The sequence below is a fragment of the Malaclemys terrapin genome, chromosome 1, assembly GCF_027887155.1.
Source record: "Malaclemys terrapin pileata isolate rMalTer1 chromosome 1, rMalTer1.hap1, whole genome shotgun sequence".
NCBI classification, from domain to species: Eukaryota; Metazoa; Chordata; order Testudines; family Emydidae; genus Malaclemys; species Malaclemys terrapin.
In genome coordinates this window covers 69,021,817-69,045,021 of record NC_071505.1, presented here as the reverse complement: position 1 = coordinate 69,045,021, position 23,205 = coordinate 69,021,817, and the positions used below count along the sequence as shown (strand labels likewise).

General features: G+C 42.7%; 2 protein-coding genes across 5 annotated transcripts in view; both read left to right on the top strand.

The window, feature by feature from the left end:
- Positions 1-22,891, top strand: part of CAPS2 (calcyphosine 2) — a 51,118-nt gene extending 28,227 nt beyond the window's left edge. For all 4 annotated transcript variants that reach the window (XM_054026754.1, XM_054026764.1, XM_054026772.1 and 1 more), the window contains 5 exons: positions 9,894-9,970; positions 10,883-11,037; positions 14,170-14,289; positions 15,504-15,600; positions 20,433-22,891. In XM_054026754.1, the coding sequence (XP_053882729.1) occupies positions 9,894-9,970; positions 10,883-11,037; positions 14,170-14,289; positions 15,504-15,600; positions 20,433-20,608 (625 nt within the window). In that variant the 3' untranslated portion in view covers positions 20,609-22,891. The remainder of the gene's footprint in view (positions 1-9,893; positions 9,971-10,882; positions 11,038-14,169; positions 14,290-15,503; positions 15,601-20,432) is intronic.
- On the top strand, positions 1,336-3,261 carry LOC128836475 (zinc finger and SCAN domain-containing protein 29-like). Its single transcript, XM_054026794.1, has 2 exons — positions 1,336-2,121; positions 2,791-3,261. Exons 1-2 carry the CDS (start codon positions 1,596-1,598, stop codon positions 2,919-2,921), a joined length of 657 nt encoding a protein of 218 aa, XP_053882769.1. The 5' UTR covers positions 1,336-1,595; the 3' UTR covers positions 2,922-3,261.
- Positions 22,892-23,205: the final 314 nt, after the last annotated feature.

The following is a 23,205-nucleotide window of genomic DNA, read 5'->3' as shown; positions in this document are numbered from 1 at the left end:
GGCAGCAGCATTTCCTCATCCCAAGGAGGTGCTGCTGCAGGAGGGTGGGCTGTGGATGTGAGGTAGGACTCCTCCTTTCTCTCTTTGTTTCCTCTCTTCCTTATGCCCAGTGAAATCCAGGATGGAAATATAGTATATTTCTACAGTGGAAAACCTCTCTTGAAGGGGAATTCCTACATTTATTCTTTCAAAATAGGCTTTGATAAATTCACTTGTTTCATACACTAAAATAAGGGAACTTTAAAAAAAAAAAAAATTCCCTTTTGTAACAGCTAGATGAATGGCTAATCATTGAATGTACATTATTTTGTAAATTGGACTCTCAGCTAAATATCTCTGCAAAAGTAAACTGTCATGTACATTTAATGCCTTCCTTTGGGTTTCTGGATTTCATTGTCAATATACAAATAATTTTGTTTGAAGATTATGATTCCATTACTGTGTGGTCTGAACAATTCTAATTCTATTAAGTGATTTTAAGATGTACTTTCATGGAGTTTGCTGTCTGAAATTATGGTGAAGAGTCAATGTTAGCCTATAGTATATATTTAAAGATTTAAATCATCCTGTCCTATCAAAGCAATAACGATGCCACAATTAAGACATTCATTCAGTATCTAAAGACTTTATTAGAACTTAATTGACTATTGCTATAAATTTCATGTTGTCTATCAAAATGCCTAGCTATATAAAGCCTGTTCTCAATTACACTAATACCCACTTTAGGGCCCCATTACACTGCCATGTTGTAAAGGGGCCTTACTGTAAATGAGAAACAGGCCCCTAGAATTTACAACTTATCTGTATATTGTAGTGTCCAGTGATATACAGTATATCGATATGATATTTACAGCTGTTTTTTCCTTCTAATTATAGCAAGGTTTTCACAAAATGGAGGACAAGAGTTTAGTTGTTGATAACTCACGTAAGGCATTTTGCACCTCATGAATATATTCTTTCTGCTGCACAGCTTCTCTCCTCATTCATCACTAATAGTAATGCCTCCCACCTTTGGAATTCAGAGAAGGGCTAGTGTGGGAGCAGAGTGCAAGCATTAAGCCAAGTCCAGGAGGTGCTATAGGCAGTTTTTTAGGGGAGATATGCTCTGCTGCCGTAAGTCACTGACCCTCATACTGCCAGGACATGGGGGCTTTTTCATTGGATAGGTAGGCATGTAGGGTCTTGACTTCTGCCCAAAACTGTGAGGCCTTGTCTACACTACCAAGTTTTGTCGCCAAAACTGCCGTTTGTCGACCCAAACAGTGAGTGTGTACACACTGCGAGGCGACTTTCGTTGGGGAGAATGCCCCATTTTGGCGACAGAATACATCCACCCTCATGAGAGATTTACGTCTTTTCTCTCCACATTTTTGTTGATGAAGTGCAAGTGTAGACACCACGCGTCATTTCATCACTTCCGTTGGCCTCCAGGAGATGTCCCACAATGCCCTTCTTGATCGCTCAGGTCAGCAATTTGAACTCCACTGCCCGGCAGCCAGATAGATAACCAACCCTTAGAAGCCCCAGGAATTTTTTAAATTCCATTTTCTGTTTGCTCGGTGTGGAGAGGTCTCATCGCGTCTTTCGAGGTGACCATGGTGGGTTATCGCAGCACTACAGAGCTTTTGGATCTGATCAGTATATGGGGAGAGGAGGCTGTGCAGTCCCAGCTGAGCTTGAGCCGAAGGAATTGGGATATCTATGGGCAGATTTCTCGAAGTTTGTGTGAGAAGAGCTATGATGGGGACACGCTGCAGTGCAGAGCAAAAATAAAGGAGCTGAGGCAGGCATACCATAAGGCGAGGGAGGCAAACCATCCCTCAGGTGCTTCACCTAAAACTTGCCGGTTCTGTAAGGAGCTGGATTCTATCCTCGGTGGCAACCCCATCTCCATTGCCAAGAGCCCCATGGATACTTTGGAGGGCACGGAGGCGGCAGAAAGAGGACCGAACCTGGAGGATGAAGTTATTGAGGCAGAGGTGGAGTTAGATGAGGATGTGCAGCTCCCAGCGGGGTCGCCCGGTGGGGCAGGCAGCCAGGAACTGTTCTTCACTCCCGAGATGTCTAGCCAGTCTCAACAGTCGCTCTCTGATGAGCAAGAAGCAGGAGATGAGACTCCTGGTAAGTGGCTGTGGCTTGTGTAGCGCGAAGGTGGGTTTAGGTCATAGAAATGTGGGAGGCTGGCTGTGTTTCTGTGAGCTGGATATTTTCCTGTGTAGCTAATCAGTGCGGTGGAACAGGGTGTTGATGCGCACCAAGATCTCATGGGAATCCTTCAGAGAGATCTCCAGGAAAGTTTCCTGGAAGTACTCAGTAATCCTCTGCTGAAGGTTCCGTGGCAGAGCAGCTTTGTTCCTTCCCCCATTGTAGGAAAATTTCCCATGCCATTCTGCAATCACTTGTGCAGGGACCAAAGCAGCACATAGGCAAGCAGCATAGGGAGCAGGGTGGAAGCCACAAGCATGGAATAGATGTACTCTCGTTTTCCTGATTACCCTTAACAGTGAGATGTCTGCTAGAATTACCCCCACCTGTGGAAAAGTGTGGGAGAATTTTAGAATTTGTTCCATAGAATGCTGCCCCATGACCCTTGCAGAGAGTGTGCTCTTTTCCCCATGTGGAGCGCGCTCCCTTCCTCCCCGCCCACCAAAACTCACCATGCTTTGGGTGTTCGCAGAGATGTGTGCTTGGCTAGGGTCAGTGAGAAAGTGATAACAATGTTGCAAAAAATGTATTTAACGGAAATGTTTCAATGCTGAATTTAACAATTTCGCTTCTGTGCTTCACCAGATGTGGCCTTCAGGAACACCCCACACATCCCAGCCGATCATCTCCACCAGATAAGAAAACGCCCAAGACACAGCAAAGAAGACATGTTCCAGGAGGTCCTGCAGTGCTCCAGTGAAGAAAAAAAGGAATGAAAGGAGTGCTGGGAAGCCAAATGGCAGGACAGAAAAGGGAACCATGCATTTGTTAAGGATGCTAAAAATTATGGAGGAGCAAACTCAGATGCTGAAAGCCTTAATAATGCCATAGACTGAGCAAATCAGTGCTCAAGCTCCACTGCAGCACATTCAGAACTCTTTTCCATCCCCCCCTTGAACTCCGCCTGCACATTCCTTTCCATCTTCCGGGACTTCTCAGTTTCCCCTTCACCTCACCGCCTCGGACAACTTTCACAATGATAGCTGGACCTACTCACAGCTGTGAAAGTTTGCCCTTCCCTGGTTCCTCCTTTCCTGCCAAGCCTCTGTGTGTTTGTGTGTGCTGTTTCTTGTGCAATAAAAGCAGACTTTCACAATAGTAAATTATCTTTATTTTGTTTCTACAAGGTGAGATTGCAGGCACTGCCAATACATGCACAGGCATTGTAGTCACTTTATTACAGGAATATAAGGCCACAAATGTCACCATTGCCTCCAAGGAAAACTACATGGCATGTAACATTGAAGTAACTCACACAGAGATATGTTACCGGTTGTCATTGTCAAAGTGCTGCCTCAAAGCCTCCCTGATTCGAATAGCTCCCCTCTGGGCTCCTCTGACAGCCCTGGTATCTGGCTGCTCAAAATCAGCAGCCCAAGCGGTCTTCCTCAGCACTCCACCCCTGAGCAAACCTTTCACCCTTAGCTTCACAGAAATTATGCAACATACAGCACGCGGCTATGACTTTAGGAATATTATCCTCAGTGAGGTCCAACCTGCCATAAAGGCATCGCCAGCGCACCTTTAATCTGCCAAAGGCACATTTAACTGTCATCCGGCACCTTCTGAGCCTGTGGTTGAACCATTCCTTACTGCTGTCCAGATGTCCCGTGTAAGGTTTCATGAGTGACGGCTGAAAGGAGTACTCGGGGTCCCCCAGGATCACTATGGGCATTTCAACAGCTCCCACCATAATCTTCTGGTTAGGAAAGAAAGTCCCCACTTGCAGCTTTCTGTACAGGCAAGTATGCATGGGTCATGCACCTTCCCAGACCACCCTGCGTGGATGTCAGTGAAACGCCCACAGTGATCCACAAGTGCCTGTAACACCCTGGAGAAGTACCACTTCCTATTGATGTACTCTGTCGCAAGGTGGTCTGGTGCCAAAATTGGAATAGGAGTGCCATCTATCGCCCCTCCAAAGTTAGGGAAACCCATTTCTGCAAAGCCAGCCACTATTTCACGCACATTTCCCAGAGTCACGGTCTTTGTAGCAGGATGCGATTTATTGCCTTGCACACTTGCATTAATGCAGCCCCAACAGTCAGCTGGAATTGCCAGCTTCCACACAGCAATTGCCACACGCTTCTCCACCGAGAGGGTAGCTCTCATTCTGGTGTCCTTGCCCTGCAGGTCTGGGGCGAGCTCTAGCGAACACAGCTCCAGGAAGGTGGCTTTCCGCATCTGAAAGTTCTGTAGCCACTGCTTATCATCCCACACTTGCATGACGATACGATCCCACCATTCAGTGCTTGTTTCACGAGCCCAAAAGTGGTGATCTACCTTATGCACCTGCTCTGTGAATGCCAAAAGCAATCTAGGGTTGCTCTTATCCATATCATGCAGAATGTCGGGTGCCTGCGAGTCTTCTTCAGTTAGGAACTTCATGATGACCTCCACTGTCTTCATGACAGTCAACAGAGCAAAGGAGAGCAGTGCGGGATCCATCCCTTCTCACAAAAATGCCGAGGTACACAGCAAAGAAGGGCTATTGAGAAAAGGCTGCAAAAGAAAACTGGAAGCCCATGGAGTGCTGGGACAGAAAGCAATGCATCATGGAACATTTGGAACTGTCCCAAAATGCACTGCAATCTGCGCCGTCGTCCCACAACACCTAGCGAGAGAAGGACTGTGGGATAGGTACCCACAGTGCATTGCTCACACTGTCGATGATGGTGGCCCCACTGTGGATGCGATCTGCCAACAAAGGGAGCAAGTGTGAACATGAAATTGCGATTTTTATTGTGTCAACATCACTTTTGTTGACACAGATTGGTAGTGTAGACATGGCCTGACTCCACCATGGGAGGCTTGATCAGGAGCATGAGGATTTGGTTGGAGAGGAGAACCCCTCACAGCCTGCTCAGGGATAAGTTTTGCAAACTTCAGAGACTTTGGTTCCCCAAAAGCTAGTGTCCCCTTTGTAAGGCAGCAGCTCATATTGTTAATGAGCAAGTAGTGAAGTTTTAAACCCTTTCTCCTTTGCTTTTCTACCATGAGGGAAGTGTTTGCGGCTTTTCTCCTCACAGAGGCTCTCTCCCAGAACCCTATATCCGGTTCACGACCCTCCCCACATTCTGCAGTATGCCTGGGCATTCGGAGGTCCCTGGCCCGGCGCCTACTGGCTACCAATGCCTTATCCATGTCAGCGGCCCCCATGGAATCCATGGGGTGCTCCTTGGTCAAGGAGGTCACACTCCTCATCTCGCTCAAAAGTCAGATTGCTGGCCAGGTCTGCAGTTGTGACCATCTTTCCACTGCAGGCCCAGGCACTGGTGGTCCTTATCTGTGTGGAGCCACAATAGTTGTCCTGTCTGGGTCCATAAACCCTGGAACAGGATCCAGCTTTGGTTCAGTTAAAGATCTTGTCTTCATCTCTGGATGATGCTGTGCTGCCTGACTCATCCTCCCTTTTGGTACTGGAGGATTTTTAAGATGTACCAAGACCTTTTGAGATGTGTAGCTGCTTCCCTCAGTATCCAAGCTGAGCTCTTACAGGAGAATACCCACAAATGGGTGGACATTTTACAGCTGTCTTCTCCTGGGAGAGTCACCTTCCCTATCGACGATGTGCTCCTAGAACTGGCTAAGGCCCTCTGGAACACTCTGGCTTCAGTACCACCTGTGGATAAGTGCATGGGGAAGCGCTATTTCATTGCCGTGCAGGGATTTATGGGGTTTTATTTCTATCTGGCCCCAAATTCCCTAGTTGTAACTGCGGTGAACGACAGAGTCCAGCAGGGCAGGTTTAAGTCCACCCCCAAGGATAGGGACTCTAAACGATTGGACCTGATGGGCAGAAAGATTTATACCTCCTCTTCCTTACAGATGCAAATTGCTAACCAGCAAGCCTAGCTGTCCAAGTATGACAAGACCAGCTGTCTGAGGCCTCACGGGAGGAATTTCGGACCTCTGTCAATGACGACTGTTTGGTGGCTAAAATGTCCTTGCAATCTGCTTGATGGCTCAGACACATTGGCCAGGATGACGCTCTCTGCGGTCGTCATGAGGAGGGCTGGTTGCATATTTCTCGTATTACGCCCAATGTTCAGCAAGCTATTGAGGATTTGCCCTTCGACAGCCAGATGCTGTTCTTGGCCAAAACTGATGAGACACTGCACTTCTTCAAGGACTGCAGGGCTACCTGTGGTCATTGGGGGTGTACACGCTGGCAGTGCAGAGGCGCCACCATGGTGACCACCAGCAGGAGCCACAGTGCATGTTCTTCCCTCCTCCGAGGCAATGGAACTATCCCCAGAAAGAGGGATAGATCCCACAGGAGAAAGCAGTTTGGGGTTTAACCAGTCCACATACCCTCCCCTGGGGTTTGACCGGTCCACATTCCAAGTTCCCATTTTAACTCCTGGGTCCAGAGCACTGTTCCAGTAGTTGCTTCTCTGTCTTCATCTCACTTCTTTGGAGTCAGGCTGGCCCACTTTCTTAATATTTGTGGCTTGATTACTACCAACAGCTGTGTCCTAAGCATCATCAGATTGGGTTATGCCATCTAGCTCCTCTCCATCCCTCTTCAGTGACCCCTCTCATGAGATACTGCTCCTCAAGAAGGTCTGCTCTGTGCTGGCAGAATACCTGGTACTTCCCAATACCCAAATCCAAGGGAGGAGTAAGATCCATTGTCAGCCTTCGTGGACTCAACAAATATATCCAGTACATGAGGTTCTGAATGGTCATTCCATCAATTATCCTCCCTGCATTGTCTCAGAATGACTTGTTTGCTGCTCTGAATCTTCAGGACACCTATTTTCACATGGCGATTTTACTAAGCCACAGAAAGTTCCTTTGGTTCATTGTGGCGGAATGCCACTTTTAGTACACAATGCTTCCATTCAGCCCATCTTCTGCCCCCTGTGTTTTTTACCAAATGCATGGTCATCGTTACAGGGGCTTTACATCTTCCTGTATCTGAATGACTGGTTACTGAGGGGCAGATCCAGAGAGCAAGTTCTTGCTCAAATTAGCACCACACTGCACTTGCCCGACTGTCTGGGTCTCATCTAAACACCGTAAAGTCAATCTTGGCTTCCACTCAAAAAATAGAGTTCATTGGGACTCTGTTAAATTCCATGCTGTCAAGAACATTCCTGCTTACTTAACCATTTTCAGACAACTAGCCATCTTTGCCTCAGTCTGCAGTCTCAGTCTGCAACTCCTGGGCCACATGCAGGTGGTCCAGTTTGCAAAGTTGTGCCTTCACCCCCTTCCATTGTACCTGCAAAAAACACACTTTTCTTGATGCAAGGGCTTCTCCTTCATATGGTGATGGGCAACCTATATTAACAGCCTGGGCGTCAGAAAAGATGTGTAGTTAAGTGGGATTTCTTGCATTAGTCTCATCAGTACTTTTTGGTATCCAGACAGAACTCAACCAGGAAATTTCATTAATTGATCTGGTCAAATTATGTTTCTGGTGTGAGGTGAAACAGAAAGCTCTTTGGGGCAGGGATTGGCTCTTTATTTATACAATGCCCAACACAATGGGGCCCTGGTGTCCATATATTACCATAATACAAGTTATAATAATAACCACACAATTCTGGTGATCTCAGCCACACTAGAGTTTCTCCAGGTTGGTTGATTAGAGTTCTGTAACCATAGAAAAGGGGGTAACAGTTCTAGCATTGTTCTTTAGGTGGTCTCCCCATTTGAGTATCATCAGGTGTCAAGATTCGTCAGAATGACAGATTAGACAAGTGGCAGGGCTTTCTAGATGACATTTGGTCCAAAAGACTGAGTTTGGAATTCATTCCTCTGTCCATTCAAGAACAACTCTACTATTGTTGTAGGAAAAGGTGGTTCTTTTAGCTCCAGAAACCTTTTGTTCAGAGTACATTGTTCTTTCCACAATTCCTGTGAAATGATTCTTCTATCATTTTGTTGCAGTGCTTAGCACCTCTGAATGTTGAAGCATAAATGGGCATTAGGGTTATAGGACTAACTGCACTTCTGTTCCCTTGATTGTCTCTGTGAGCTCACCCTCTAGAGCCTTTACCCACCCCAGGGTGGAATTTTGCAATTCTCCTGCTTTTAGTCAGGTTTGGGCTGTGGTACCTTGTGTATCAACTGTTGTTACCCTGCAATTCCTACCGAGTTTGGGAGTCTGCAGCCAGAAGTAAATAGTGACCACACAGACTTCTTAAAATAAACGTATTGTTTATTTAGCAGTAGAAACAAAGTACTGAAGGAAAAAAGGTTTTAAAGCAGCCTACACATCTATCTTGCCATCTGCTGATGGTAACCAAGGGAGACATAACTTTCAAACACCCATGGCAGGTTCCTATGTCTGCTAGATTCCCCTGAACAGCTGCTGGCTTTTTCTTGAGAGACTGCCCCTTTAAATCCTGCCAGAGATTTTTTGTTGTTGTTGTTTTTTTTGTTCTGTGTTAGTTGGGTCTTTGGTTGTTCCTAGTCAGAACCAGTTTTGTAGGTCATCTGGAGACTGAGATAGTCAATACTAATATAATCAAAAATAACAGTTCTGGCATTGGCCCTTAACAACTCTAACCCGTCAGTTGATGGGTGGATTGCTGTCAGGAGCCATCTCCTCCTTCTTGCTTGTATCCCAGACTGACCCCCAGTGAGTTAAACAATATAGTCATACAGAAAACATTTCAGTAACCAAGCCAATGTACAGTATTAATACGTTATTACCGGGCAGCTCAGAATCAGTCAGTTACACATCCCAGTTGTACTTTGTTCATTTCATTCTATCCAAGATAGAGGCTTAGGGCCTCAAAGTTGTTGCAGGCAAGATGTTAAAATCCTGCACCTGGGAAACTATGAAGGGGAGTCAGGACTCCATCAACCAGGTCCATTGTGGCATTATGGAGAAAAGTGTATGAGACTTGTCAGAGGAAGATTTGCAAAGCAGAGTTCCATTCCTCTGCAGAATGATAGGAAAGTGTTGCTGGGTTTGTTCCCAAATAATTCCTTAAATGACAAAATTCTTGCTCTGTATGGAGGGTCTTGTATTTCTGCTAATTATTTGACTCTGATAATAATTAAAATTCTGCTTATCCTGTGCCTCCCCATTTCTGTGATTCATTGCTCACTGCTTCCCATTAGTGGTGAATGAGGAGAGAAGCTGTTCAGCAGAGTGAGAAATTTCTTACCTGATAATTTTTTTTGCTTTAGCAGCATCTCTTCTTCTTCAACCTGCCCTAGCAGTCTGGTAAATGACTATAACACAATTTGTTGTAACAAATTGAATTTTTTTCTCTAAATGGAGACCTAGACGTATAATTACCTTAAGATTATTTATATATTATATCAGTTTGTCATCTTAATGCTAATAATTGATTGCTGGAGTATTTCTACAGCTTTGGAAAAACTCATCTGGTGGCCTAAGCTAAAGGGAGGGGTTTAGTACTAGAGCCTCCAGCAACACCATTGCTGCTGAATTCCACAGGTGAGAAGTGTTTCTTATTAGTGATGAAAGAGAGAAACTGCTAACAGAAGATTATTGGGTAAGAAATTTCTCAATCCTACTGTTATCGCACAAGAACATTTTGTGTGCCAGTATCTATTAAAGTTCAGGCACTCAGTTAGTGTGCTGATGAGTGATATAAGGATCATGTTTTGTTTTGTTTTCTGTTCAGAATATTTTTGGTAGCAATCTTTTTGTTTTGGTAATATAGGTAACTTTATCATTATGAACTGATTAATTTTAGAACTACTTCTGTGGGAATCAAGCAAGACATTACCCAGCAAGAGATTGATGAGAGCAGAGTTTTCAGGGTTGTTCAAGGTTTGTATACTTATCACAATTACGTTTAATTTTTTGTTAGTGTCTTTGCTACTCATCTAAAAGAGCACTAACAAGTTTTTTAAATTGTTTCTTTTTTAAAGAAATAAACACAAGCAAGATATTTAAGTTAATACAATAATTAATACTACTGGCATCAGACAACAGAGAAAAGGAATGCAAACATAAATGTCTTTCACTTTGTGCTTTAATATATGTATGTTCTTTGAGAATTTTCATTTTTTTTTTTGACAAAGGAAAAGCCCAGCACAAGCTCATGTGTAGATTAGTTACAAATGTAATGTGTAAAATGTTGCTTTCAGTAATGACATAAGTATGAAAGAAATGTTATGGAACCCCATTCATGTGACACTGAATTTTAATAGATTTTGCCCATTTGTCACTGATACAGCATTGAGAAAATAGCTTTACGTTGGATAGCTCTTTTGGTCATTCTTAATACACTGGATTTGTTCTAGATTTCCATCATCTGCATATTAAATATTTTGCTTACAAATAAAGATGTCAGGGCACATTTATTCATGTTCACTGGAAAATTTAATTCATCTGTACACTGCAATTGATAGACTTTCGGAGAGAAGACTTTACTGTTTCACATTAACATAATTCACTTCAAACAGGAATACATTAATGCAAAGTAGGAACCTTTACGTTCATGCTGATAGGGTCCACATAGGGGATTTACAGCACAGCATTTTGATGTGCACTGCTATTCACATCTCGCATTCCAAACTGCAGTACAGTGTTGAGAATGCTTATACTTCAAAAACAAGGGAACTTGGCTGTATGGATGTGCTGTTTAACTAGCAGTGTGGTAAATGGGAGTTTTTTGGAAAAACACCTTCAAAACATCTTCATGTAAACCTTGTTTCTTTTATTTCTCCTGATCCTTAGGTATACTTAAAGAGAAGCTAAGTAAAAGGGGAGTTCGTGTTGTAACAGGATTAGGAAAATACTTCCGAGAACGGGATCAGAAGAGTGATGGAGCTCTCTCTAAGGCAGTCTTTAAACAAGCTCTAACAGTATTTCATTTAGAAGTGCCTGAAAAGGTAAGTCTTGATACAACTGTAATCAAGAGTGTGATCCCAAAGCGATTGTCCTCTAAAAGTTTATGGAGTCGCTACTTGCCTTCATTTAAATCTGCAGTTTGATAACTATATTTGCTGCTTTTTTTTGTGTTTTTTGGTGCTTCTGCTTTCAGTCTCACATGAAACCCTTTTAAAAAAGTAACAGTCAGGCTTCTTTAAATATCATAATGAAGCAGAAAGGACACAACCCAATTTTTTTTTCCTTTAAGTCTCCTTTAAAATAATGTTAAAAAAAAATAATCCTGGGGCCTAATTGAGAGAGGGCTAGTGTACTTCCAGCTGATAGGTAGGGTAGGGGAAACTTACTTAAAAAAAGGTTACTGACTGATTGGTTGTTTGTTTTCTGTACCCTTAATTTATAGTTTCTTTATTGCAGTCTAGACTATTCCATGTATTAGATTGGGTGGTAGATTCCCATTGCCAAAATAGATTACTCCTGGGGGAATTCTGCACTACTGTGCATGTGCATAATTGAGTCCTGTATATTTTTAATTTTTTGCGCAGAAAAAAGCCTCTGCCAAAATGTTGCTTCAGTTCCGCCTTTTGCCCACCAGAGGGCTGTGTGTTGATAGAACAAAGCAGCAGCTCCTTGCCAGTGATGGAAGAGAGAGAGGCCTGCCTTCTTTGCAGTGGGCCAGGTCATTTAGAGAAAATGGAGAGACAGACAGTGTGGGGTGCTGTGGGGGTCAGACAGGGGCTCATAAGGGCTAATGAGGGAAGATAGACTGGGGCAGGGGCTGAATGGGAGTGGAGGCACAGAGGGCAGTGAAGTGCAGGGCCACATGGTGATGGGGAAGGGGTGCAGAGCTACATAGGGACAGTGGGTGGGGGCACAGACCCATGGGGACAGGGAGGGCGGACAGGGACACATAGGGACAGCGGAGGGATGGGGAGCGGCTGGGTGGGGGCACAGACACATGGGGATGGGGGAGGGGTACAGAGCCACATTGGGATGGGAAGGAGGTGCAGGGCCAAATGGGGATGGGGGGAGTGGGTGTCTGAGTGGGGATGGAGGGACACATTGACAGGGGGTGCAAGGACACACGAGGTGCAGGAACACATGGGGAAAAGGGCAGATGTGCCTGACTGAATGGGAGAGGCTGGGGTCAGCCAGGGTCTGCATGGGGGAAGCTTCCTAACAATCCCTCCCCACCCCACCCCACCCAAAAAAACCCTGTTCCATACTTTTCCCACCCACACCCAACAACCCTTCAAGTTCATACCCAGACTCCTTCACAGCAATTTACTTGACTCCCCCAAGCCTGTGCACTGCTTCGGAGGGGTGCGGGAAATACGGTTTTGTATTATAGTTTAAATGAATTATTACTCCGAGTTCTGTATTAATATGCCTAGGAAGAAATCTGTTTATCAAAAAACATTTCCTGAATCTTTTTTGTTGTCTGTATTGTTACAGACATGCTTGCTGACAGGTATTTTGAAATAAATGACCAAAAATAATTGAAACTGGTGTGATTATATTGTGTTATTTTTACAAATAAAATATGCACATTTTTGCAGAATTTTAAAATATTGTGCACAGTATTTTTAATTTTTTGTTGCATAATTTTAAATTTTTTTGGCACAGAATTTCCCTAGGAGTAATAGATGTTGACAAGCTGTTAGTTAAGGATCTCAGGAATTCTCTACTCTCTTACCATCCAGGAAGGGCAGGGGTCAATCATATGTGGTGGCTCTGGTTGCCATTAGTGCTCCCATGACTGTTGTTTGTGTTACTGGCCTGAATTCTTGGAAAGAGTATTGTTTCTGTTGCTGCTCTTGGCTTGTTTTTGTTGACGTTGAGGGGAGATGGATTTAAATGAACTTCTCTGTAAAATAAGATGATTTCTTGCAGCAGGAGGTGCTGGGTTCTGAGATTGAGTAAAGACAGTTTATCAAATGGTTATTTAGTCCTGAAAAATTCTGTGGGGCATGATTTTGCTGCATCTCTGCTATAGGAGAAGTGGGATTTATTTGCCTCCTAAATAGCAGTGGCATAGGTTTTAAAGCCTTTATGGGTTCTCAGTAAACTTTGGGAATTTCAGAGGGTTTGATACCCTCCTAGAGCAGGGGTGGGCAAACTTTTTGGTCCGAGGGCCACAACTGGGTGGGGAAATTGTATGCAGGGCCATGAATGTAGGGCTGGGGCAGGGGGTTGGGGTGTGGGAGGGGGTGCGGTGTGCAGGAAGGGGCTCAGGGCAAGGGGTTGGGGTGCACGAGGGGTGCAGGGTGCAGGAGGGGACTCAGGGAAGAGGGTTGGAGTGCGGGAGGGAGTGCAGGGTGTGGGAGAGGGTGCGGTATGCAGGAAGGGGCTCAGGGCAAGGGGCTGGGGTACAGGAGGGGTGTGGCAGGGGGCTCAGGGCAGAGGGTTGGGGTGCGGGGTGCAGGAGGGATTCGGGGTGTGGACTCTGGCCTGGCGCCGCTTACCTGGAGTGGCTCCGGGGTGGCAGTGGTGCACAGTGGGGCTAAGGCAGGCTCCCTGCCTGCCCTGGCCCTGCTCCACTCCTGGAAGAGGCCAGCATGTCCAGCAGTGGCTCCTGGGGGTGGGGTAGGGCAGGAGGCTTCACCATGCACCACCCTCGCCTGGAGGTGCCACCCCCAAAGCTCCCATTAGCTGCAGTTCTCCATTCCTGGCCAATGGGAGCTGTGGGGGTGGTGCCTGCAGGCAGGGGCAGCGCATGGAGCCCTCTGCACCTCCCTCCCCCAGGGGCCGCAGGGACGTGGTGCCAGCTGTTTCCGGGAGCATCGCGGGGTCAGGGCAGGCAGGGAGCCTGCCTTAGTCCCACTGCGCCACGGTGCTAGCAATCCCACAGGCCGGATTGAAAGCCCTGACGGGCCGGATCTAGCCCGCAGACCGTAGTTTGCCCTCCCATGTCCTAGAGGGTGGGATCAAGCCCTTAGTCCTTGCATTAACTACCAGCGGTCGGTCTGTCTTACATAATTGTTCGTATTTTGGTGAATGCAGTTGCAGTCTTTCCTTAATAATGTGATTCTCTTATTAATTTGTAATATAGTCTATTATATATGGAGCTGACTAGCTTATGTTCAGACTGGTCTTGTAAGAGGTAACTTTGGAAAGTCACTCTTAAATTGCAGGATTTTGAGGCTTTGTGGCTTATTCTTGATGACAACTGTAATGATAAAGTCGATTATGGGGAGTTCACTCGCGCCATTATTGGGGAAATGAATGAGTATCGAAAAGCATTTGTTAGAAAAGTAAGTTTGTTTTAATTATTCTAAATATGTAAGTAACAATATACATGAAAAAAATCTGAAATTGTTGAATGCCTGTTTCTGATCAATAATATATTACAGTTTTGATTTTTTGTTTTTGTTAAGTTGCGAATCTGAAATTTAGGCATCTAAGAATGTCATGCTGGTTTGTTAAACTAATCTAAATGTAGAGTAAAAGGCTGCATCTGCTTTGCTTGTGTGGATTTACCCAGTTTTGATTTCTACAACTGGCATCAAAATTTTCCCATTATTTCATGAGTTATTAGCATGCTCCCTATACTTACCCATTCTTACAGTGCAGTTTAGTGGATTGTTCACTGGACTGGGACTCAGAAGAGCTACCTTCCAGTCCCGGTTCTACCATAATCCTGTTGGTTGATTTTGGGCAAGTCATGTCAGCTGCATGCCTCAATTTCCCCTTCTGTCAAATGGGGATAATGACACTGACCTCTTTTATAACCATTTGAGATCTACAATTGAAAAGCACTGTGTGAGAGCAAGATATCATTGTTATTTATTTAAAGTACTATTTTGTAAGATGATGCATGTATGAAAACTGGATAGATGAAGGGATTGGTAATGTAATGTGGAGCCTTTCATTTTCTAGGACCCTTATTAGAATCCATCCCATATTGTAGTGACTGGAAGTTGTTAAATACTAAGAACAATGCCCTGCTTTTTGGTATCTTTATTCCTAGAGGACCTGTTTTTCCCAGTCTTATATTGAGTCACACGCTCTGTGAGTAATGCCATTGAAATAAATATTGAATTACTCCTGCTAGTAGTGTCCATGCAATACGATTACGGGAAATTTAACTGAGTTCTTTTTCTGCCCCATATAACTAGTTGTCAATTAAGAACTGATTACAGAATCTTTTACTGTTGTTGCAAAAGGCAGAGAGAACACCGCTTGATTTCAGATCCTAGGTTGAATTTGTAGTATTAGTGGGGGGAAAAAAGATGTTTACATTTTATATAGAAGTCATTGAGAAAAAGTAACTATGGAATCCCACAATGTTTTGAGTCAGTTTTCTGACTAAATTGCAGACTGAGATTGCTCATGTAAAATTTGTAAGTATTTCAGTCTAAATGCAAATCTGTTATATTGGACATAAAAATATCTGATGTAATTAAATACATTCATGTCATAATTTCTGCTAACTTCTGTACCACATTTCCTTTTTATCTTTGCTTAGGCTTATATGAAACTTGATTTCAACAAAACTGGCAGTGTACCTATGATAGATATCAGAAAATGTTATTGTGCCAAGAAACACTCTCAAGTGTTATCAGGTAATTCATGTAGAAAGAAATATTTTAATTAGCTAGCTGATCTTATTTGTTAGCAGATATACAGTAGCTGTGAATTGTTGCTGTTATTATGAGCTGTGCTTCCTAGTGGCTTGGACTTGAGGTTGTTAATTAGAATTATTTTGTCCTCTGGTCAAAACACCTAGACAAACACCAGTTAGGAAAGGTCTAGTTACTACTTAGTCCTGAATAAATGCAGGGGAGTGGACTAGATAATCTATTGAGGTCCCTTCCAGTCCTGCACTTCTATGATCCTGTGGTCACCTGTAATTGGTCTGTCTTATTAGAACTGACCAGGGAATTCTAGACCATCAGACTAACTTCAATACCTGGATAGATACTGGACCAAATTGTTAAACAATCAGTGTACAAGCACCCTCAAGGTAATAGGGTTATAAGAAATAGCCAGCGTGGATTTGTTAAACAAATCATGCCAAACCAACCTAATTTCCTTCTTTGACAGGGTTACTGGCACAGGAGATAAGGAGGAAGCAGTAGGCATGATGTATCTTGATTTTTAGTAACGCTTTTGATACAGTCCCACATGACATTCTCATAAGCAAACTAGGGAAATGTGGTCTATATGAAATTACTAAATGTAGGTGCACAACTGGTTGAAAGACCGTACTCAAAGAATAGTTATCAATGGTTTACTGTTGAACTGGGAAAGGTGTATCTAGTGGGATCCTGCAAGAGTCGGTCTTGGTTCTGATACTATTTGATATTTCCATTAATTACTTGGATAATGGAGTGGAGAGTATGCTTCTAAAGTTTGCGGGTGGCACCAAGCTGGGAGGTGTTGCAAGCGCTTGGGAGAACAGAATTAGAATTCAAAATGACCTTGACAAATTGAAGAATTAGTCTGAAATCCGTAAGATGAAATTCAGTACATTTAAGAAGGGAAAAATCAAATGCACAACTACAAAATGGGGAATAACTGGGTAGGTGCAAGTAGTGCTGAAAATGATCTAATGGTTATAGTGGATCACAAATTAAATAAGTCAACAATGTGATGAACTTGTGAAAAAGGCTTATACTTTCTGGGGTGTATTAACAGGAGTGTCCTATCGAGTTATGGGAGGTAATTGTCCTACTCTGCTCGGTACTAGTGAGGCCTCAACGGGAGTACTGTGTCCAGTTCTGGGCGTCACACTTTAAGAAAGATGTGGACACATTAGAGAGAGTTTGAAGCCATGATAAAAAATGCACTATGGAAGCTTTAGTGCAAAGCAGCAGGTCCACAGGAGCACTTAGTGCATGACAGGCTTGTGAGCAGTAGATTTATACCCCGGCTTGCTGTGCACTGAATTGCCATAGACACAAGCTCTAAATGTATCCAGGATATAAGCTACCTTCTGAATAAACAATTAATATTTTTCTGGGGTATGGAGTTCGCTAATCCTTTACAATTTGAGGTATTTTTACAGTTTGTAGCCTATTTTCTTTTCAGGGCTATAAAACAGAATTTACAATGTTTAAATCTAATGTTTAAGGAAAAAGACTTTAAATCATAGAAGAAATCTAATTTCAAGAACACACTTCCATAGAACAAATTAATATTGGATTATTTTTATCAGTAATATTTCCTAGCACTTTGAAATATTTTGTGTAGTTTATAAGACTATCATAGTCCATCCATCTCTAGATTGTATCTAAAAACTCAGAATAAATTCCAGCCCTCGCAAAAATCAGTGGGTTTTCTATTTGTTTGTTTTTTGTAAATAACTGAGTTGTTTCCAAAATGCTTAAAGCCTGGAGCATTCCCAAATATTAAAGTTATTCTTTTGCCCCCTGTCATAGCACTGTTGAGTAGAATCACTCAGTCCCCTTTATGAAAGAGACAGGAAATTTTCCAAGGGACTGCTTTAGGACTTAAGATTAATTGAATAAATTCAAGCTGCATGAAAAAAATATTTCAACATTTGAGGAACTTCAAGCCTGTTACTTCCAAAAGAAGTGTTCAAACAACTTTGTTCAAATTATTTCATAGTTCTAAAAAACTGGGTGTATTAAAAAGGGGACTATGTAATAGAAGCAGGGAAGTACACAGCATTGGTAAGATGGCTGCTGGAAAACTGTCCAGTTCAGATGTCCACACTTCAAGAAAGATGTGAAGATTCTGGAGAGAGTTCAAAAGAGGACCATACAAATGACCTAGGGACTGGAAAACATGCCTTACAATAATAGAAGCCTTAAGGAGCTCAACTTATTTATCTTATTGAGAAAATTGAGAGGTGACTCTATCACTGTGTATAAGAGAGACTATATGATAGTGGGGGCTTTTCAACCTTGCTGAAAAAGGCATAGCAAGATCCAGTGTTTGGAAGCTGAAGTTAAAAATTCAACCTTGAAATATGAGGCAGTTTACTAGCAGTGAGGGTATTTACACATTGGAAGAGCGTACTTGGGTGGGAGGGTGAGTGGTGGAATTCACCATTGCTTGGACTGTTTAAAACAAGTTTAGAGATCTTTCTAAAATTTATGCCTTAATCCAGCTTTTGGGACAAATTCTGTGGCCTCTGTATGCACAGGTTGGATAGTCATGTGGTCCCTTCTTCCCTTGGAATCTGTGAATTTTCCTCTTTATCCCCTTCATGAGCTGTGGGGAGAACAAGATGGCCTGCATTGACCTCATCATGCTCATAACAGTGGCAGCTCTGCACTAAGATAATGACTAATCAAATCTTATGCTTCAGGGCTTCAGCTGGTTGGCTGCAGGGGTTAGGAAGCAATGCTTTTCCCTAAAGCACAATTGGCCAGATGTATTCTGGGTTTTTTTGTCACCTTCCTCTGAAGCAGTAGAGATTGGCCACAGCTGGAGATGGGATAGCTGATGGGGTGGAACAGTGTTCTGAGGTGATAGAGGGAATCCTCTTTCTGAAATGCCTGGCTGGTGTGTCCTGCTCACATGCTCAGGGTGAAACTCCTAACCAGCTTTGGGAATGGGAAGTAATTTTCCTCCAAGTCAGATTGGCAGCGACCTTGGATTTGTTTTTTGTTTTTTGCCTTCCTCTACAGCAAGAGATCTGAATTGCCTACTAGGGTCATCTACGCCTATCTCACCTAAGCAGTTCCTTTCCATTACAGAAACCTTGGGTGGCTGCAGATTTGGGGATGGAAATAAGTTTTTTCTGCAGAAACCTGTTGGTGTCTCCCTATTGGGAGGTTGTCAGGAATGGATTCTGCAAGGGGCTCTCCTAAGTTAGAAAGTGGCCTGGGGGAAAGTGAAGCATACCAGAGTTTACAGTAATGGGGACAGATTCTGCACAATTTAGGGGTCCAGGAGCCTGAAGTAGAGGGAGGGCCTGAGCCTCTCTTATACATTCAGTTCGCCACCTAGTGTGGCAGGTTGATAACCTAAAACTAAGAGGAAAAGAACCACTCTGAAACACCTGCCAGAAGAGAAGGTGAGCCCTGCGCAAAGGCTTAAGGAATAGCTAGCCCAAGGAGGAAGGTGGCATCTTTGGAGAGAGGACTATTACTTAAGTATAATTCTTAGTTTTTGAGATATACTTGAGTGGACTACCACCCATTTGCTCTTCTACAGAGTAATTTCTACTATTCAACTTGCATATTGGAGTATTTTTCTATTTAACATTATTTATTGTTAGGTGGTTGGTTGGAGTATTTTTCCTTCTTGATCCTAAAAAGAACTAACCAAGGAAAGCTATGGGATAGTATTGGCATTGAACGGGTATCATGGTAGATGTCTTATAAGATTCTCTAACTGCTAAGAACTCTATAGTTAGGGGAATTACTGACTGGCCTCATATTTAGACTAGGGACTCTCAGGGTGAAATCCTGGCTCCTTTGAAATCAGTGGAGCCAGAATTTCACTTCAGGGGTGGTAATCCATTCAGATTGTATCTTCTCTCACTGGTGCCTGGGTAGCAGTTTGGGGGGAGGGGTAGCTCAGTGGTTTGAGCATTGGCCTGCTAAACCCAGGGTTGTGAGTTCAATCCTTGAGGGGGCCACTTGGGGATCTGGGGCAAAATCAGTACTTGGTCCTGCTAGTGAAGGCAGGGGGCTGGACTTGATGACCTTCAAGGTCCCTTCCAGTTCTAGGAGATGGGATATCTCCATTAATTTTTTTTCTTTTCTATGCAAAAAGTAATTTTGGATGTAATCTTGATCAAGAAGAAATTACTTCGTGTGTTGTAATCCCAAAACTGATTTAGAATGCAAACTTTATTTCCTAAGATGTTTCTAGAACTCTGAATTTGTATTCCACTAAACCACATTCACTTAATCACAAAGATTAAACTTACAGTAATTCAGAAGCAACAGAGGGTCCTGTGGCACCTTTGAGACTAACAGAAGTACTGGGAGCATAAGCTTTCGTGGGTAAGAACCTCACTTCTTCAGATGCAAGATTCTTCAGTAATTCAGAAGTGTGCTACATACTGCATCATTCTGTTTTGGAGTCCTTTGAAGAAGCCTCTGATCTCACTATCCATTTAAATCTGTTTTGGACTGATGTATTGAGGAGGTGGTGATGGTGCTGCTGCTGCTAAATGTGATGAGATGTCCTATGTTATGAAGATGAGACAGTTCTAGTAGCCTAAACCAAGTGAAAATAAATCGCCACTATTCAGATTGCATTACCCATGTATAGTAAACTAAATTCTGGTTAAAAGTAAAGACAGCAGTCATTTCTTTTGACAAATACATTTTAAAATAAAAATTTTGTAGTTTCCGAAAGGAAAAAATCTTCACAAACACAATTTAAAAAGCTTATTTTTCCCTAAATATATCAAATGCTATATATTGAGCGTTCCTGAGAATGTGTTTAATGGCAAATAATATTTTAACAGGTGTTACCACAGAGGAAGAAATTAAATCTTCATTTCTAGAAACACTAGAGGATGCCTGCATCAATTCCAGTGAAGTGTCATATTGTGAGTTTGAAGATTACTATGAAGGATTAAGTATTGGAATCATGGATGATGAAGATTTTGTTAATATTTTAAGGAATGCTTGGGGAATTTAGAACTGAAGAATATATAGAATGTCATAAAAACCCCACTCCAAATGTGGTGTAAATTAAGTGAGGATTTATTCTTGATATGAGTTACTTTTCAAATTTGTTTTAATAGTCTGAAAATATTTGAGAGTAAATTTTCAGAATGGTATATAAGTTATACATAAAGCTCCCTTTTAACATTTCTTTCATGTAAATTTTGTGTTTTATTAAACTGTAAAATTTGTAATAGCTTTATGCACTTCCATCTGGCAGTAGGATCATTTGTCTCATTAAAATACTGTAGCTTATTTTAAAAACAGGAATCTAGAATACAAACATAGGTGAAAGGATACATGCACGAGAAAACTTACTATGAATCATAAGTACCAGTTGTATGATGTATTGTTGAGATGCTTTAGATTTGACTATATATATTATATATGAATACAATGTTTTTTCTCTAAAATGTGTTGCTCATAAAAGAGGACATTTGCTTTATGAAATGCGTAGGGCCAGATACTGCTTGGCTCTTACGTTGATGAGAAGGATGCAAGTCATCCCTTTCATCTCCCCCGAGTTGGGGAGAGATCCACAATACTAAAAATGCATAGAAAATTAAGAACATTGCATACCTCCTTAATGTTCTAATTTTCAGAGCAAAATATAGCTTGTTCTGAATATATTTACTGATCTTCATCAGACACAGTAGATTGAACCGCAGGCTCTCCAAAGATTTTAATGAGATGCTTTCGACTGGCGTTTGGATATACTTTGCATACTTGTCTTTAGTTTGTAGAAATGTGTTCCAGGGCCTGTAATGTGCTTCAGGCTCTACAACCTTTTGCTGAATTGTTTTTTACAAACAAATAATAGATTTACTCTTTCTAGATGTGTGACTTGCATATGTTCTGCTGCTATGATTTATTTTTGGTGGAACCTTAACAGTAAACTCCTTAATCCAAACTGATAGGTTTTTCTTAACCTTTCTAAGAAAGCAGCAATCACAACTATAAAAATTAAATTTCTAGTCTACACCCCACTCAAATTTTCCTTACTACTGTAAATATTTAATCAGTTGTGCCTTTTAATAAAGTATATTTTGTGAATCCTGAAAGATTCATTGTATTAAGAAATGGAAAATGCCTTATTGATTTTTTTTTTCTAATTATATTTCATAATAATCTTGGTGAAAGATACCTTTAACACTAGGGCCAATTTGGAATCAGACTATATATGCTCAGTCTTGTGCTGTTAAAATGTAATTTGCCTTGTACTTGTCTGATTGCATTTTGATTTATGATCTGTCTTGTGTTCTGTGGATAAAAACAAGTTTCCTCTGTTAGACAAAACTTGTTGCTCACAGGAATTTGAGGACGACCTTGAGATTTGTTGGACTTTAGTAAATCTCTTTGTCAGGCTGGTTTATTCTATCTGTATTACCTTTTCCTTTACCTATTTTTTTTTAACTCATGCCCCCTTGCCTTCTGATTGTTACTTTCTCGTTGCCGTTGCTCATTTTGAACCCTTGCTCATTTTTAACATCTCTTCCTGCTGTATTTACTATTTGTGTTTAACTTTCCGTTTTCATATTTTTAATGTTCTGTTTCTGATTTTTGTTTATTTTAACCATTTCCTATTTAACCATGTCTTACGTAGCTTATGTTTACCTCTTAACTCTTATGTAATTGTCCCTCACTCCCTTCCTCCCCCCCCCCAATAAAGATGTCCCTTTTCCTTTCATATTAGCCATTGTCATTCTGCGATAATTTATCCAAGTGAGGGATTGTCTCTGTTGTTTTGGTCCACCATAAACCTGTATCCATATCTGGTCTTAAAGAAAGAAAAGTTCCATGAATGCTTGCCCTGATATCAGAATTCTTCTGGGGGTTGATAAAAGGTATACTTCTCCATGCCTGCTGGAATCTACCCTCCCTGGAGAGATTTTGTGGACTACCTGGGATGAAATTGTTGGTGCTGGGGAGAAGAGATGGACCTGATGCCCTTGCTGGGTGTCGCATGTATCTGTCCTAGAGGTTTTACAGGGAAGCACTTGTTTATGTGCTAAAAAACACATACATCAAAATACCATTTTTGTTGATCTTTTAAAAAAATCATCTGTCCCATTAAACTCATTGACTTCATTGGAGTTAACAGTAGAAATGTGTTCAACCCATTGCTTGTGTATGTGTGTCAGTGATTTCGGAACTAAATACGGGTCTACAGCTTTAAGGTAGTAAGCCCAAAATGTTCTTCCTGGTAAACAGCAAAATGCTATGGAAATGAATATCAACTAGCTCAGGGGTCGGCAACGTTCGGCATGCGGCTCGCCAGGGTAAGCACCCTGGCGGGCCGGGCCAGTTTATTTATCTGCTGACGCGGCAGGTTCGGCCGATCGCGGCCCCCACTGGCCGTGGTTCGCTCTCCCAGGCCAATGGGGGCGGCGGGAAGCGGCGCGGGCTGAGGGATGTGCTGGCCGCGGCTTCCCGCCGCCCCCATTGGCCCAGGACGGCGAACCTCGGCCAGTGGGGGCCGTGATCAGCCAAACCTGCTGCGTCAGCAGGTAAATAAACTGGCCAGGCCCGCTAGGGTGCTTACCCTGGCGAGCCGCATTCCGAACGTTGCCG